General features: G+C 30.4%; 3 protein-coding genes across 6 annotated transcripts; 2 read left to right on the top strand and 1 right to left on the bottom strand.

Moving 5' to 3' along the window:
• Positions 1–5136: 5136 nt before the first annotated feature.
• On the bottom strand, positions 5137–12501 carry LOC122629278 (protein AF-10). The gene is made up of 13 exons (XM_043812518.1): positions 11899–12501; positions 11728–11807; positions 11407–11571; positions 11105–11302; positions 10327–11004; positions 9893–10224; positions 8194–8673; positions 7929–8112; positions 7637–7832; positions 7200–7352; positions 6842–7109; positions 6633–6761; positions 5137–6544 (listed from the first exon to the last, which is right to left on the bottom strand). Exons 1-13 carry the CDS (start codon positions 12005–12007, stop codon positions 6394–6396), a joined length of 3123 nt encoding a protein of 1040 aa, XP_043668453.1. The 5' UTR covers positions 12008–12501; the 3' UTR covers positions 5137–6393.
• A 589-nt stretch (positions 12502–13090) lies between these two features.
• Positions 13091–13880, top strand: LOC122629465. The gene has a single exon (XM_043812894.1). It carries the CDS (start codon positions 13142–13144, stop codon positions 13862–13864), a length of 723 nt encoding a protein of 240 aa, XP_043668829.1. The 5' UTR covers positions 13091–13141; the 3' UTR covers positions 13865–13880.
• LOC122629462 lies at positions 13661–18175 on the top strand. 4 transcript variants are annotated; one of them, XM_043812889.1, is made up of 3 exons: positions 13661–13799; positions 17185–17470; positions 17620–18175. In XM_043812889.1, the coding sequence occupies exons 2-3, from the start codon at positions 17198–17200 to the stop codon at positions 18109–18111; spliced, it is 765 nt and encodes a 254-aa protein (XP_043668824.1). In that variant the 5' UTR covers positions 13661–13799; positions 17185–17197; the 3' UTR covers positions 18112–18175. The 4 variants fall into 4 exon arrangements, with proteins under 4 accessions (XP_043668824.1, XP_043668825.1, XP_043668823.1 ...); XM_043812890.1 differs by lacking the exon at positions 13661–13799 and adding an exon at positions 14573–14704; XM_043812888.1 differs by lacking the exon at positions 13661–13799 and adding an exon at positions 16150–16415.
• Positions 18176–18453: the final 278 nt, after the last annotated feature.

The raw sequence follows: 18453 nt of genomic DNA, 5'->3' as shown, positions 1-18453 counted from the left end.
CAATATGTGTGTATACGAGGGTTCGATTCAAAAGTCGCTGTCAGCAAGCAGCCATCTTTCTTTTACAATTTTTCTGCCTTCTCTCTCTTTAGTTTTCAATGACCTTGATAGAAAGAGAAAAAAGCTAAAAAATAATAAATATATGCATTCCAGCGACTTTCGAACGAGCTTGTGATTCGCTTCTTTACTTTTTTTTTTATTTCTTTCTCTCTCTCTCTCTCTCTCTCTCTCTCTATCTCTCTCTCTCTCCCTCTTGTTCGATATACGATCAATATCATATTAAAAATCGATCAAATGTAATTTGTCGGAATTTATTTGCAAACTAACATAAAAATTTATTTCAGTTTCTTTTTTTCTTTTTTCGTGCGGCTATGGTATAAAAGATCACTGATAATCCTTCTTTTGTATCTCTTTGTCTTTTTTTTTTCTACTTTGTTCTTCGTCTTCTTCTTCTTTTTCTTATTTATTACTTTAGATCACTTAGACGAACTTTACCTTATTGTTTTCTTTTTTTTACGAGACAGGACGAAGTTACGGAAAAAAGAAAAGAATATACGCAATGAGAAACGACGCTTGTGCAAAACTCTGTGTCTTTATATATATATATATATATATATATATATATATATATATATATTGTTTTTTTTCTTTAAACGATATTTTCGCTCGACACAGTCGACATTCTCGCTCGCTGTCTTTTTCCTTCCTTTTCTATTTTTTTTTTTTTTTGATCATTCATTTTTTTCTTAAAAACACATCGTATCAAAACTTTAGCATTAGGTATAACAATTTGTGGTATCGTCTATTTCGTACAAAATCGAGACCTTGATAAAGTGCCGTCCAATGTGATATAATTCGAACGGCGCTCTTTCCTCCTTTCATTTATTTAACTATTTATTAATTTTATTTTTGTGTAATATTTCTTCCTTTTCTTTCTCGCATTTCTTTTATGGGGGTGAGGGGAGAATACAAAAAAGAAGAAGAAAGAAAAAACAAACAAACAAAAACAAACCAAAACTTGGCGCCCAAACGAATCGATTGACAATTTTCTATTACGAATTTATATATATATATATATATATATATATATATATATATATAGTTTTTTTTTATCTCATAAGGACTTTTATTCTTATTAATCGTATTCGTTTTAAAAGACGCAGTTAACTTTTTCTTCTCGCACACGGCCATATGTATATATGCCAATAATATTAATATAATTATGAACACTCACGCACAACCTCCATACATATAGACGCTTACATAAACAGATATATATGTAATATATCTCATTACGCATGCGAACAATTTTTCTTATCGAAAATTTTCTTAATAGAGCTTCTTAGCGGCATAGACGAAAAACAAAAAAAAAAAAAAAAAGAAACAGAAATCATTACTTATATCGAAAGAATAAAGATAAAAAGAACAAACGAACGAACGAACAAACAAATCGAACAAAAAAAAAAAAAAGAAAAGAAAAGAAAAAAACAACAAAATCCGCACGAAATGAAACAACAAAAGAAAGAAAAAAAGAAAAAAAAAGAAGAGGTCAAGGAAGGAGTGATGATGAAAGAAAAAAAAAATTTAATAATTAAACTTGGAATATTAATAATCCTCAAAAATGTGCGTGCCAGAAGAAGAGGGTACCTCTCTTTTGCTTACAAATCGTATCGAATTAGATCCTAATTCTCATTTCTCTTTTTTTTTCCTTTCCTTTTCTAACATTAATAACACACGATTCTAATACATCTAATTCGAAAAATGATTAGGAACTCGTCCATGTATTTCTCTATAATAAAATTGAACACTTGTTATAAGAACTAAAATAAAATTTTTATCTTGATATTTTATGTTTGTAATATGTATAATTAATAATAATAATTATCATAATAGTAGTAATAATAATAATAATTACTATAATTATAATTATAATAATATTGATAATAATAATAATAATAACGATAATAACGATAATAGTAATAAAAATAATAATAAAAATAAAAATAATAATAATAATAATAATAATAATAATAATAATAATACGATTAATGCACGATAAACAAAAAAAAAAGGAACTAAACGTCGAACTCGTGAAAAATAAAATTTTCTTAGAAAAGAATTTCGCCAACTCGTACACTTCTCATCTTTTTTCTTTTCTTTGTTTTTTTCATTTTTAAACATTAATTACGATAGACATAAACATTGACATCGTGTTTTTACTTTTGTAATAATTTTATCCCTTCTTCTTCGTATTTCTTTTTTATGTTTTCTTTTTTTTTTCTCTCTCTATTTCTTTTTCCTTCGTTAAATTTTATAATATCGCCTGAAAACAAGAAAAAAGTGATCTTATCTACATCACACGTTTTTAATCGCCGAGATAAATCTTATGAGAAGTATCGAGGGAGTTCGGTAATTCGATTGCAAAAAATTTGGCACGTTCATCATCATCGTCATCATGATCATCATCATCATCATCATCATCATCATCATCATCATCATCATCATCATCATCATTATTATTATCGTCATCATCATCGTCATAATCATCATCATCATCATCGTCATTATCATCATCATCATCATTCTCAGCAAGCATCATCATTTGTGTAAAAATAACGTCGCAATGCTCTGTAGATTTTTTTTCTTTTTAGTTTTCTTTTTCTTTTTTTTTTTCTTCATCTCTTTGTCTTTTTACTTTTTATTTATTTATTTTTTTTTTTTCTGCAGTATGCGTTTGTCGCAATCCTCGTCAATCTTTTCGCCGTCTTTTTTCTTTTCTTTTTTATCTTGCTTTTTTTATTTATTAATTTTTTTCCTTTTCATCTTAATTTTTACAATGGATATTTCATGTGTATAATCATATTTTTAATACAATATATAGTTACTATACTGACGCATAAAATATTTTTCATTAGTACAAACGCGATGAGATGTTTATCTTTTACTGAAATTATTCTCATTTCACATATTCAAATATTTTTTTCTTTCTTTCTTTTTTTTTTTTTTTGTTCATATTTTAGAAACCCTGACGAATTTTCGATAGAGTAATCAATCGTGAATCTTGATGGATCAATACGAATAAATATATAGAGAAACGATTTTTATTCATTTCTGAATAATTTAGGTTTACTGTACGATATGAAAAATTGATACATTGATGACTGATCGATATTTTTTTTATATTCAAAAATATTTAATAATCTGTATATATGTATATACATATATATATATATATATATATATATGCACACATACGCACACCAAATTTTTCATGTTTTTATAAAGATCCACGATCAACGTACTCAAAAGAAAACTCGACAGAATTTTGAGTAGTAAACCGATTTCCCTGAGTGGTGATAAGCTATTCTGTAAGTTTGGTGTTTCGACGTCTATCATTTATTTTTATTTTTATTTTATCTTATTTTTTTTTATTTGTTTCTTCGCTTGTCTCATACGTACTAATTTTTTCTTTTTTTTTTTTCTCTTTTTTTTTTCCTTTTTCTTTTCTTGCATTAATTACATAATCTAATCGTAAAAGATCCTTAGTCCGAAGTTCGTCCATGCTTAGAGAAAAAAATTTCTCATTACTTCTCTAAATTTTTCTAAGTCGCATTTTGTTAATTAAATTCAATCGTTCGGCCTAATGCAAAAGCATCAGAGACAAATTACATATCATTTCCGATTAAAGAAAAAAAAAATGAAATTTTGTCGTTCGCTTTTTTACACAAAGAAAAAAAAAAGAAAATACTTCTTTCCTTTTTTTTTTTTTTTTTTTTTTTTTACCTATTTTGAACACAATTAAGATTTTTAAATTAACGAAGAACACGTTATGGCAAAATCAGTCATAACTCGTAACGCGATTTGGTTTTTCTAATATTATTTTATAAACTTATATATTCAATTGAAACTCCTTTTGTGTGTTTCCGATTTTAAGTCTTTATGTTCTTGGGATTATGATGAATTTTTCTTTTTTTTTTTTTTTTCTTTTTTCTTCTTTTTCCTTTTCCACTTTAACCTTACAAAACTTTTCCAAAAATTTTTTCAAATATAGATCAAATAATATAAATATACAGACTTAAATTTAAAGATTAATGATAATAATAATAATCGTTACAACATATAATAGTTGTATATATATATATAAAAAAAAAAAAAAAAGACAATAATCATTCCAATAAGTCTAACAAACTTGCTAAGTAAAATATTTTTATAATAAAGGAATATTGTTTTATAATAATAAACCGTGATAAGAGATATGCGTTCATCATAATCACCGAGTACACATCGTAAGCAAATTCATTAAAAATATAAAAAATAAAAAAAAATAAAAAAAAAAATAAATAGAAATAAAACAAAACTGCTTATGATTTCTTTTTGCGAAAACCTTGCGAGAGTAAGATCAAATGCATTTCCTTAATATCTTTAAATATATAATACACAATGTATCATAGACGTTATAAGTATTCCTTACTAATACACCTCTCAATGTGTAGAGTCATCTCAAAGAATGTCTGGAATTGTACCGATTAGACGAGTATCGTAGCAAATTTATAAATCACGAGAGTACAGTATTATTTCTATATACTGCTTTCATAATTAAGCAAATAATAATAGAAATTTTTAAAACTTCCCCTCCCCCCACAAAAAAAAAAAGAAGAAAAAGAACTAAGAAACATAATATATGATCATGCATTTTTAAACAAAAAGAAAAAAAAATGGCAATCGTAGACAACCTATTTCATAGCTCTTTTCGGTGGAAGGCAGTGCTCGTGTTGTACAATAATAATTTTTTTTTTTTTTTTTTTTTTTTCTTTTATGCTTTATGCTTTAGTTTAAAATATACATTATAATGTGGCTTTGAAATAGGTTGTGTATCTATTTTTTATACTATACACAATACGCCTTCTTAACCGGAATCTTTGATGATGCAATAAAAAAAGTCCTTCGATATGGCAAATAAATAAATAAACATGAGATATACTGTTCATTCATTTTAATCCTGTCCGATGTTAAATCATTTAAGATATTATTTATATTAAATGATATCACGTTTTTGAAAAATGTCCTGTATAACTTACACATGAATTTCTTTACTGCATCATCATGTTTTATAAACCTAATTAAAATGTACAACTATCGTTTATTATTGCTATTTATCGCGGTAGCTTAACTTACAGTCTACACGTTTGTACATCTGTGGATTTGCTGATCCTTTATGATGTCAACACTCAGAGATTGTCTCGTATGTGCTTGACACGTAAACAAACAAAGAAAAATCTGTATGCATTGACAACTATTTGTGTAGATATTTTTTTTCTCTTTTCTTTTTTTTTTTTTCTTTCTTCCTTTCTTTCAAATAATGACCAAATAAACACCTAGCAAATTCTTCTATTAATTCTTATTCTTTGGTCACGATTGAAATGTCTCTACTCAACGTTCGTTGTGTTCACTACTACTTCCCCAAGCAGGCACTGTTGTATCCACAAAATTAAAAAAAAAAAAAAAAAATTAAAATAAAAAAGATATATGTATTTACTTAATAAATATATATATAAAAAAAAAAAAAAAATTTACCGATTACAAAATTTCGATTAATGAATTATATACTAATTCTCAGTCATATCCTTATTTTTTTCTATACTCGAATTTTCTTGATTGCCATTATTCGCTGATAAAAAGGATTTTCAAATTTTATAAATTCTTGATTGTTACAGAATTGCAATGAATATCTTCAACCTGCAGTTCTGCTAAATCGTCTAACTTAAAAGAAAATAATTCTAATACCATGTCGGAAGCATGTATTAAAACATTGCATTTGTCTCCGACTGGTGGACAAAAAATAAACTTAAAAAAGAAAAAAGTAGTACTTATAATCATAAAATATAATAGATATAATGCGCCAGACGGATTATTTCGCAATCCGAATTTCATTTACTTCGTATGTATGTTACATACATAAACACATCATATATACATACACACATATATACATACATATATGGAAGTATATATATGTATATACATATATATATATATATATATCACACTTCTGATTTTCTCTTATTTTACCCATCATCGTCGTCATCATCATCAACATCAACATCATCATCATTAGAGCGCAGTTAATAATTTGAAATATTAATAATAGATATATTGCATAATTGAGTAGAGACTGACAAACATGTGCAAAGTCAAGAATTATGGGTAAAACTTTCGATAATGCGTTTCAATGAATTAAATTCGGCAGTTAATAAAAACAAAATACACATTCGTGTATTAAACGTAATCATTTCTCAATGCACTAAAATACGATAGAACATATAACTAGCCTTTGCTTCTATCACGTTTTACGGATGACGAATGTTTTTGTTTATTTCGTGATTGCATCTACCTTCAGCTAGGTTTACCCGGTGGCCCATGGTTAGTCGGAGAAGGTCCATGTGAATGAAGATTATGAACGCTACCTACTTGATTATTAGTGAGACTTGACATTGCTGGTTGATACATTGATGGCATATAATTACTTGATGATTGGGGTGCCGATCTAATAAAAATTATTAGAAATATTTTCGTTATTATATTAATATATGAATGATAAAAGATAAAAGAATTAATTCTATTCGTTAACATACCGTGGTACACCACGTAATGGATCAGGTGTTACTGATGAATTTCTTACTACTCCAGAGTTACTAGCTGTAGCCGGTGATACAATGTTACTTTGTTGTCCTTGTAAATATCCACTAGCTGCTGGACTATGTCTATCGTAATCGTAACACAACAAAAAATTCATTTTGAATTATCTATCATTATATTATCAGACAATAGACAGATATCCTACCTTATTGTAGGACTTGGTTGTGGAGCAACCAAAGACCCTCTGTGTTGATACTGAGATAGGGATGCTGCTGCAGGTGGCGAAGGATCTGGTGGTAATCCATTTTCTAACGTTGTCGGATGATTCACGGAACTAGAATGAGGCATGTATGTATTATTCACGCGAGGTTCTCGATTTACTCTAGGTACAGCAGCTCCGGATGCTCCTGGTGGTACCTCTGGATGTGCGACATTAGGATGAGACGGATTTACCGTAGGATGTACATTGTTAACTACAAAAATTTATACGAGATTAGAATCTCGTTACATATAGTAAGAGAATAATACAATTTTCTACGAAATTAGTTGACCCATTGTATTACCTGGATGTGCACTAGGTTGAGTCGTTAACGGTATTGCAAGTCTCGCATTCACGGCTAATAAATGATCTCTCCTTTGTAAAAGACTATTTACGTGTTCCTCCAATCTGAGATTTTCAGCTCTCAGCTGATGAAGACATGAAAGTAGTGATGCAACTATAATGAAATTTAATTAATTTTAATTTAGTCTATATATATATATATACACATACATATTAATGTTTAAAAGATATTATTAATATATTACTATTAAGCAGGAAGCAGTTTAGTTTAATGTTAGTTTAATAATTGATACAAAAAATAAAATCAAACTAAAATTTCCATAATTATTCATGCAACTAGATCTGAATCGGAAAGGAAAAAAACAAAAAAAAAATATGAGTTCATATTTCATCACACCCATGCGAACGTAAGCTTGTTTTTTCTTGCCGTACACTCACTGTCAAAATGTTGCGCTTGCTCCATTAAGAATTGACTGCCCTGCTCCCATTGTCTTTCTAACAGCTGATCTAATGTTTGTGGGATTGCTCCGCTACCTAACGTTCCAGAACTCGCAGTACTAATATTTGTGTTACTGTTTGTTGAAAATACAGATGAAAAAGAGGTAGGTGCCGTAGTTGTTTGATTGGATCGTATCTGCATAGGAAACATAAGTTTGATTATTACATAATTTTGAGGGGAAAAAAAGGAGAAAAAAAAATATGTTACAATTCTTATTTATAAGAAACTTACGGAGGCTATAACACGACTGTGCAATTGTGGGCCAACTAAATTAGTTGTAGAATTATTTGCTTCTGTAAAAATAGAATGAGCTTCCAATTCTTGGGATAATGTATCAGACATTTTTTGTGCCATTGTTGAAGTTGGATTCAATTGATTTCCTAACATATGTGGCGCACTAACGCCATTTTGAAATCTACAAGAAGAAAGAAAATTTAATGAGTGAACATATTTATATCGCTAGAATCAATGATATCATCAATGGTACAATTCTTACAGCTTAATATCTTTTTCCTCTTTAGTACTATTTGTCAAAGTCGTAGGTGTATTAGATGCCGGTGGTGTAGGCGTCGTAGACGCGGTACAAGCATTTTTCCTTTTGCGACGTCCAGGTCCACTGCTACTCATACTTTCAGAACCAGGACTACTAGGAGGCGAATCTTTAACAGTAGGACCCATCGAGCCTACCGAACCAATACTGCTAAAGTGACCACCAGTTACTAATGAAGGACCTTGTATTATGGATGGAACAGGTGCTACTGATACGGATGGTGGAGGTGTTTGATGATTGTTTCTTCCACCTCGTTTAGAAGTTGTAACAACTGCACTACTGGAAACAGATGTTGCGATCGACGATATCGGCAGCTGTGATTGCGGTTGTGACGGTGGTTGTGATTGTGATTGTGCTAATGCTGGCTGGCTATTAGACGATCCACGTTTTGGTTTACGAACCTTGTCTTTGTCCGAAGACTGAGATCTAAAAAATAATACGGTCTAAGTAAAGACGTCGTTAAAAGGAATAGGTTTAATCTATAGCGAAACGATAGAAGGCTAATTATTAATATAAAAGATAAATTTTACTTTTTCTTGTACTTCATTTTTATATATAAGTAACTGCTTATATACACTCGCGAAATAAATTTTCTATTAAATACTTTTCGTTTATTAAATTTGCTCGTATCAGTAGAACCATTAAACCCAACAGTCCGTTATTACCGTTTTGATTTCACGTTACACCCTTCCTCCGTTCGTTGCCCTTCAGGCTTCTTACAGTGGGAAAAATAAACATAACCTCACAGCACACGTTTCACTAAATAAACTTATTTACAAATACAACGAATCAATTTCACTGTCCTAAGACACTTATCCCTATTTCCGATAAAATTTTATGCTTCTAATATCGTATGAAAACAATAAAATGGATAATTTCTAAATGGCCTCGAGCGAAGCATTGTATGCTCAAATACACGAATCAGATCTCGCTATATAAACATTTACACCTTTTCCATTTATTCCCTTGGGTTTTATGTTACATAATCGAGCGTTATTTATTATTAATCACTTTTTGTAATGAATTCCAAAAAAAAAACACTTTTTCACTGAAACAAACGAGTAAAAAAAAAGGAGAATAAACTACGACGCGTAAAGAGGTTAGAATGACCTGATTGTTTACTCCTCGTGGCAGCCATTTTGATCACACTTAGAGAACTTGAAAAATTCCTATTGTATTCTTAAGAAGTTTTCCTAAATTTGAATTTTTTTTTTTTTTCTTAGATAGTCACAAATATTTTACGATACGACAAAATCATAATAAAATTTACGTTGTTCAACATTTCGTACGTGAAACGTTCAAAGATCGATAAAAACGATTAAAAGAAAATAAAATGAACGAATAATTAAAAAATATTTACATTCTATCGAGCAATCGAATGCACGTGGTTCTGTATACTTATAGATATAATTCGTATTAGCGGACATATATTCGAACGATATGATACTTGAATATCATCTTGAGTATCGTGAATGATTATGTAACGCGAAAATATGGAGCAAAAGAATAAAAAAAAAAAAATTAATAATAATAATAATAATAAAATAAAATAAAAAAAAAATAAAGAAGAAAAAAAAATAACGAAAGAAAATATAATTTTCCATAAAATATATAAATACGTACGTAGACGCGATTTAATATTTACCGAGATCTTTTAGTAGGTGCTTCCTCTAATGTAAATCTCTCAGTACTCGGCATGATGCTAGACCTTGGTTCTGTATTAGCTGCTGTAGTAATTATACTTTGCTGTAACTGTTGATACAACGTAGGGGCGCTTGTTACTACACTTTGGACTGCACCGGATAAAGAAGTAGCAGTTAAGGGAACAGAAACAACTATACTATTCGATGTAGTTGTCGGCGATTGAATAGACGTCGATGACTGAGATTGCGTTACTGACATTATCACAGGTGTAGTGGTTGCTTCTGTAGTAACTGGAGTACTTGATGCCGATTGTATCGGACTATCGATTTTTAACTGTAAATAATAAAGAATTTTAAACGCGTTAGACGGTATTCGATTCTGTTAAATCCCATTGTAAAGAGAAGAATTAAAATTCTATGTATTGATAAAAATTACCTTTTTTGCTCTTTCAGGTTCCGTGGTGGTACTAAGACTAGTGGCTTCGGTTATAGTAGGTTGTACGTTATTACTTGGAACTGCTTGCTGTACTACAGAACTTACAGCGACTACGACAGATCCACTAGCCTCGGAACTGACAGATTGATTTGAATTTTCATTTCCTATCACAGTTGGTGTACGTGCACCTGTCTTTCTTCTTTTACTTGTATGACTTGAACCTTTATTAGATTGAGACGTATTAGATTTCGTTTGACTACTGTTTTTATGAATCAAGTTCGAATTAGAACTTGTTTTTATATTGGCAACTGTAACAGCGGACGCTGCTGTTACAGAAGCAGACCCATCGTGTCCAAATACGCTTTCTGACTGCGTAACAATAGTTTCTACAAAATTTGACGTCGTAAATTTTCCGGTATTCGCAGAACCGTCTTTGGGAGTGTTACGACCGCTGCTACTCTTGGTGTCATCGGCAACACCATTTACTTCTACGTTGGGACTAGTATTGGACTTATTTTTAGAATTTGTAGTAGATTTTGAACTCGATCCTTTCCTTTTACTACTTGACGACGATTTTATCGGAGTTTCCGCTTCTTTTTCAGGAGATGAATCTGACGATCCATTGTCAGCAGGTATAGGCTTGTACGGTGGTATAGTTTTAACGTTACCACCTTTTTTCTATAAATCGATTATATTTTAATGTTACAGCGAATAAAAATAAAACAAGAAAAGAAAGAAAGGAAGAAAAGAGAGCTCTTATGGAGGAAACTGTACCAACCAATTTTGAATAGTGATGTTGGCAATATCCACAATATTTAACATTGTCGAGATAGTTGCCAGCTTCTTCACACAGTAAACCAAGAGCTTGAGCGCAGGTAACGTGAAATTGCTGCCTGCAGCCTGTTTTATTACACTGCATACAAGCTCCGACATTCGCTCTACTTCCTCTTCCTTGTTCTTCACAAATATAACAAGACTGTAATAATAATAATAATAATAATAATAATAATTGACATAAATATTTTCTTTCCTTTTTCTTGAAATAAGATTAAAAACGTTTCAATTGGAAATGATGCTTACTTTACTAAATCTTTCCGAAGGTATAAGTTGTAATATAATGGGTTCCATTGTAGTAACGTTGCCAAAACGCACTTCTGGGATATAAAGAGCGCAGACAACGTGAGCCCAACCAGCTTGATCCGTCCTTTTGAGCGCTCCATCTTTGCTCGGGCATAATTCACAGCGCTGATCCAATATTTTGTATTAGAAAAATGTTATGATTGTATTTTTATTACGCATATAACCCAGACAACAAATCATCCTTTCAGGTATTTAGAAATGCCTGTCGAATGATTACCATAGAATGCCAAATTAAATCTATAGAGATTAAAACCGACTTACCACTCGTGCGCTACGTTCTTGCGATTCACATTTTCTACAATACCAAGGTCCCGTTGGTACTGTAACAATACCGTAGCACGCTGAAATATTTACAAACAAGATTATTGATCGTACGGCGGAAGACATTTACTAGCAATAAATATATCCTTATATGACAATTCGATAACGAACCTTGGTGTACAGCGACAGTACAGCCCTGTCCATCGCAATACACCAGCGGATTCTCTGTCCAACCCCTCTCGTCAGAACACACACAGCACCCTCCAAGCATCTCCTTCATGCTGTGCTACAGGCAATTCGGAAGAGGATACTAGCATGAGGAGCTAGGCGAACCGTGGACGGCGACGGGAATGACGCTTGCCCTCCCCATGCGTTTGCATCCTGGCGATGACGATTAACGAGTTTCGTTTAAACTTTTTGTATTCTTTAGTTTGAAGAATTACGTGTCGAAGGACGTACGCACGCACGCATGCACGCACGTACGTATCCTCGTGTACGCGCGTGACGCATTCAACGAGGCCGACCTTAGAACGCTCCACGCGCCTAATTTCCTTCTTAAAAGACTATTAAAAGCCACGCACCAATAACCCGATTCTTAACGAAATAGAGATAAACACTGAGAGAATTAACACCCGCGTGCCCTAAGCCGTCCAGTTTTACACGAAAAAAAACCCTCGTTTCAAGCGTGCCAGGACGGTTTGTTATTTACGACGGCGCTCTATTTGTTTCGTTGCACGGCCATCTTATTTTGTTGTCGCGCGCGGTCTGCGCATGCGCATACCAAACATCTCTACCCGCGAAAACACAAAGCTCGGTTCAGACGCCCCGTTAAAATTGAGAACGAGGATTAAAAATTGCGAACGTTTAATAAAATTTATCGAAATACGTAATACTTTAATCCTTGTTCGTTTCTTTATATCATCGTCGATATACGTATCGTCGTAAAATAAACAATGGATATTAATCAATTTTGAAAATATTACTAGACATTGTCGTAGTATGAAAATATATATGGTAGCGATATCACTCTCGATCTAAATCATTCTGGAAAGCCAATCAAAATCGTTTTCGCGATTGCTCGCTAACTTTTATCGATAGTTCTTAAATCGCAACGTTAGGGTGTCAACCAATAATCGTCGACGCTCAATTTGTATTACGTAGTCAAATCTATATTAATCTTAAATGACAAATCAACCAATGATAAGATTTGGTTACTACGAACGATACATATATGTGTATATATATATATATATATATATACATATAGCTCTGTAAAATATATCCAACGCCTCATAAACGACGTGGTGTTACACGAAGAAAGTTTTCACTTTTGTCGTGTCAAACAAATACACACATACATACATACATACATACACACACACACACACACACACACATATATATACATATAATAATGGATAAAATTTATAAAACATCTGCTATAGGTTATTACATCAAATTAGCAAGAAAAGATCAAGCAAACGATATTGTGCGTTTCTTAAAAGAACATTTTAACAACGAAGAAACCATGTTCAAGAGTCTCGTTAACTCGAATGTCGTGATAAACGAAGAAGAAGCCAAACTGATAACCGAAGATCAAGAGAAGTTTCAAAAAGCGATTTTTGATAGTTCGCCCTGTTTGTTGGCCTTCGATGAAAAAACGAAGAAGATCGTTGGAATCAATTTAATGATATTAAGTCAAAATCCACGTTTTGTTAATTATTGTAAAGCCGGTACCAATGCCGTTTTTCACGAGAATATACCAAAATCAAAATTGATCAAAGATTATTATCATTATATGTCTATTATAACCGACAAGGTTGATCTTTACGATAGATTTCCAAACGCCAAGGCAGCTTTAGAATTTTACGCTATCGCTGTTGACAAAAATCATCGTAAAATAGGCTTGTCTTTAGATTTAACGATAACAGGATTGTCGTTGGTCAAAACCTATTCCAACGTTGGATTTATATTTGGCCTTTATACATCGACCTATTCGAAAAGAAGTGCTGAGAAAATAGGTATGAAGAGTATTCTAGACGTCGATTTGCTAACCTATGAAAACGAAAAGGGTGAGCCAATTTTTCAAGACACTCCACCCCATAATATTGTATCCCTTATGGTTTTAGAATTATAAATGTTATGATATTTTATTTTTTTCGTTTCTTTTTTTAATACGTCATATAACACGCACAACAATTAGTGCATGCATATATATATATATATATATGTATGCATGCTTCTTATATACATGTTTTCTTTTCAATTTTTTGTTTTTTTTTTCTCTCTTTTTTTAATACATTTTAAACAAACACATACGTGTACACATAACAATTAATGCACGTACGTATATATATATATGCTTCTTTTCAATTATTATCATTCTCAAAGCTTATTCTTCATTGGTCGACAAAATAGTTTCTTTCGTATTCTTCCTTACGAACGAAATGAAATATAAGTTTCTAATACGATCCTGGAAATTGAAACGATATGGGAAAAGAAAAAAACAGAAAAGAAAAGTGACAAAAAAAAAATGTAATTCTATACCTCGTATAAAGTTTTCAATCTGAAAAGAAATATCAAAGCGGATTAGTTTGATCGTGTCGCGAAGCGAAACACGAGTGCAACGATATAAGCTTTATATTGTATTCAATTCTTATTTACGTATGTGCATTTAGTACGAACGATATGAATAATGATGCATCATTATGAATGTAACTTTAGAATGATGGAAGTATCATTAGGAAAAAAAAGAGTAATCTATACGCGTACAAATGTATACATACATACATATATATATATATATATATATATATATGTATGTATGTATTTATAAATATATATAAAGTAAATATAAGTTTATATATAAATATCACGATTCATAATACGTTATTCATCGTGGAACCTTGACACATTCTATGGCGCTGAAGAAAAACCATTTAACGAGTTTTAACAATTTGTAAAAGTATTTTCTTTCGTAAGTCAAGTCTCATTTTCTTTGTCTTCGTAATCGAAAGTAGAAACAATTTTTGTCCGTACGTTTTATCTATTCTTTTTTTTTCTTTTTTTTTTTTTTATTTCCTTTCTCTACAACACGAATTTTCCCAAGACCTTGATGTCGTCGATCTTTTTCTCTCTTTCATTTACTTATTAATTTTTTTTTTTTTTATCTTTTATATTCATTTCCATTTTTTGTTTGTTTTCAAAAACATTTCCTCGAATCGTCGTTCCTAAAATTTCTTTTAATGAACTTAAAACATTTCTCTCTTTCTTTTCTCTGTTTTTTTTTTATTTTCATTTTTTTTTTTTTGTTCTTATATCTAGATCACTACCAAACACGGTTATATAATTTCGAGGTAACAATTTGATAACTCACACTAATTAAACTGATTAGATAATCCGTAAAGTCGATAGTTGTCATGAAAAAAAAAAGAAAAAATAAAATAAAATAAAAATAACAGATTTCTTATTTTCTATATATATTTTTTTCTTTTCTTTTTTTTTTTTGTTTTTAGTTCGAACTCAAGACGATAAAAATTATTATCGTTAAACTCGTACAACTGTGATTTAATCTCTCTCTCTCTATCTCTATCTCTTTCTTTGTGTATCTGTTTATCTATTCAAAAGAAAAACATTAAAATAAAATGGTGATAAAAATTAAAAAGTAGTAGGTAAATCAGAAGTAAAACTACGAACTAGCGAATATACGTCTGTGATTAAATTTCTTTGTTGAGTGCGAATGATGCCCCATTAGGGGCAATGTATCTATATATATCTTACATTCTCTCACTTCCCTTTATCTTGCGAACGATGGCCTTGCATAAAACGGAATGAGATTTGTGTTGCGTGCGAATACATTTGAGAAGGAATTTTAATCAAATTCGAATTCATTGAATCGGAGAAAAAAAAACAGATAGATGGAGAGAGAGAGAGAGAGAGAGAGAGAGAGACAAATATATAGAGGAAATGTCGTGCGAGAATAAAACTAAACAAAAGTAGAGAAAAAGGAAAGAAAAAAGCAAAATTAAAGAGACAAATAAAATTCTTTCACAATGAAAAGAAGTGAAATGTTTTGGGGGAAAATAAATTGAATAAATAATAATAATGATGATGATGAAAACGTCCACAACTTCCAAAAAAATTCGTGTCGAGATTAAAATAAAAAAATAAAAAAGGAAAAAGAATAGAAAAGAAAAGAAGTAAACAAAAAAATATTTATATATCAAATCGAGAAATTTTTATGTGATTAGAACGATAATGGTAAGTTACAAAGAAATAAATAAATAAGGAAAAGAAAAGAAAATCCTTAAACAATAATAACAACAACAACAACGAAATAATATTAAAAAAAAAAAAAAAATAGGTACGTAATATATTTTATATACCGTTAATTATTAATAATTTTAAAACATGTCTAAAAAATATAGGAAGATAAAAAAATGAAGAAAGATAAAATTTTACTTTGTATCATTTGTTCTCGGCAATTACATGAATAGGGTTTACCACGGATATCTCATTCAACATAAAAATGAATATATATAAATGTATATATTATATAAATGTGTGTGTGTGTGTATGTATGTATATATACCAGTTTTTTATTTACTGTAATCATATACGTTCATTATTCATTGCGGTCAGTGTTTCGCGAATCGTCGAGGAGGAACAATCTAGGCAGTAACGATGGGGTACGTTTGAGGAAAAATATTTCTTTTTATTCGTTATTAACAAAGAAAAAAATAAAATAAAATAATATAAAATAAAATAAAATAAACTGGCCCTTGAAATAAAATTGAATTCTTATTTTTTATTATTTGAAAATAACATACGACTTTTTTCTTTCATCGTTTTATATTATATTACATTATATTTATTTATTGACTCTTATTTATTTATTTTCTTATTTATTTATGTGCCCATTTTTCTCATTTTCTTCAAATTACTCCTTCGATTCATGGGGAGAAAAAAAAGATAAGAAAAAAAAAAAAAAAGGAAGAAAGAGAAAGAAAAAAATATCTTAACGTGTGAAGAGAAAAAAAGAACATTGTCGTTATAGATGATAACGATATTCGTTATTAGAAAATAATTTCTTCTTTTTCTTTTTTCTTTTTTTTTTTTTTTCTTTCATTAATAACTCTTTCTATAATTCATAATCAAGTTGAAAGATATGAAAAATAAATATGCGTTTGTTTCGATACATTTTACGTTAATCATGTACGATTTACATATGTTAAAAACAATTTTTTATTCGTCTACGAAGATAAGATATCGAGAGAGAAAGAGAAAGAGGAGACAATTTTGAAAACTTTTTATAGTAATTACTTTTGTTTACTTATTCTAATTTATTTTTTGTCTTCTATTCTTTCCTTCCTTCCTTCTTCTCCTCCATTTTAACAAAACTTAACGAATCTGAATTTTAATGTAAATTCTTATGCGCTCGTACACATTTGTTGATAGAACACGTAAGAGAATGTCCTCTTATCGGCTTTGGGGCTCAACAGAAGACGGAGACATCGAATTTGAATCGTTGACAAATGATACATTATCTGGTGCTCTTGACGTTATAAGAAAAAGTTTTTTTACTCGAGAGAACGTATGCAAAGGCGTAGAACTTATAAAGGAACCTGGTGCGGCCGATGAACTGATAGAACTTTGTTTGAATGCCGCTAAAGATGGAGTCAGCGTTGTCGCCATTGACGTAAAAAGCGGGGAGGTTGTTGGCGCGCTTTTCAATAAAATTCAGGTAATCCAATTTCTATAATCAGGATTAAAAATATAAACGCGTCGATCGCATGCATCCCCATTTGATTCTTTGTTTCTTTTTTTTTTCTTATTTCGATTAATTAATTCATTTATTAATTTTCTTTTTCTTTCTTTTTTTTTTTTTCGTAGGTCGCTGGAAGTCCAACAGACAAGAGTTCGTTCGAACTTTTCAGCGAAAATTGTAAATACAAATCGTCGAAGGCACTGGTAGACTTCATGATCGATGTCGACGGATATATAAATCTTTTCAAGCATTACAACGTTAAATACATTTTGGAAATAATGTTTTTAGCGACTTTACCGAATTTCGGTAAACGTAGAATAGGTGAACTTTTGATTAGTTCCTCGTTGGAAATTGCCAGGGAGTTGAAACGCGGCAAATCCGTAAAGATTCCGGTTACGATAAATAATAACAATTTTATAGAAAATTACGATATTATTCCGACATTGTCCTCGACTATAGCAACGTCGGATTATTCGAAGAAGATCTGTATGAAATTGGGATTTGAAATATTGTTAGAAAGGAATTTCGATCAATACGAATTCAATGATAAGAAATTTAGCGATAAAATCGATGAGAAAAATCAGACATTCATTGTATTTGCTAAAAGAATTTTGTGAACATTTTGTTTTGTTTAATGAAATTAAATGTGAATTAAATAAAAACTTAAAAATAAGATAATACAAATATCTTTTTCTCTTCCTCTTTTCTTTTTCTCTCTAATCTCAAAAAAAAAAAAAAAATACAAGCGAACGTTCACAAAAGGTAGTAGAACAGATAACAATAATATCGATTTACTTTGGAAGAGTGTCTTTACGTAACAACATCGGTCTATCTACAGTGTGTACTATATTTTTACAATATTAAAACGTTAACGTGATCGTTTTTAATTCAAGTTATTAATAATTGTACAGGAATTTATTTTATGGTATATATATATGTGTATATATATATATACACAT

The sequence above is a fragment of the Vespula pensylvanica genome, chromosome 5 (genome assembly GCF_014466175.1).
Source record: "Vespula pensylvanica isolate Volc-1 chromosome 5, ASM1446617v1, whole genome shotgun sequence".
Lineage (NCBI taxonomy): Eukaryota > Metazoa > Arthropoda > Insecta > Hymenoptera > Vespidae > Vespula > Vespula pensylvanica.
Note: the sequence above shows the minus strand (reverse complement) of the source record. Positions and strands in the feature narration are given on the sequence as shown.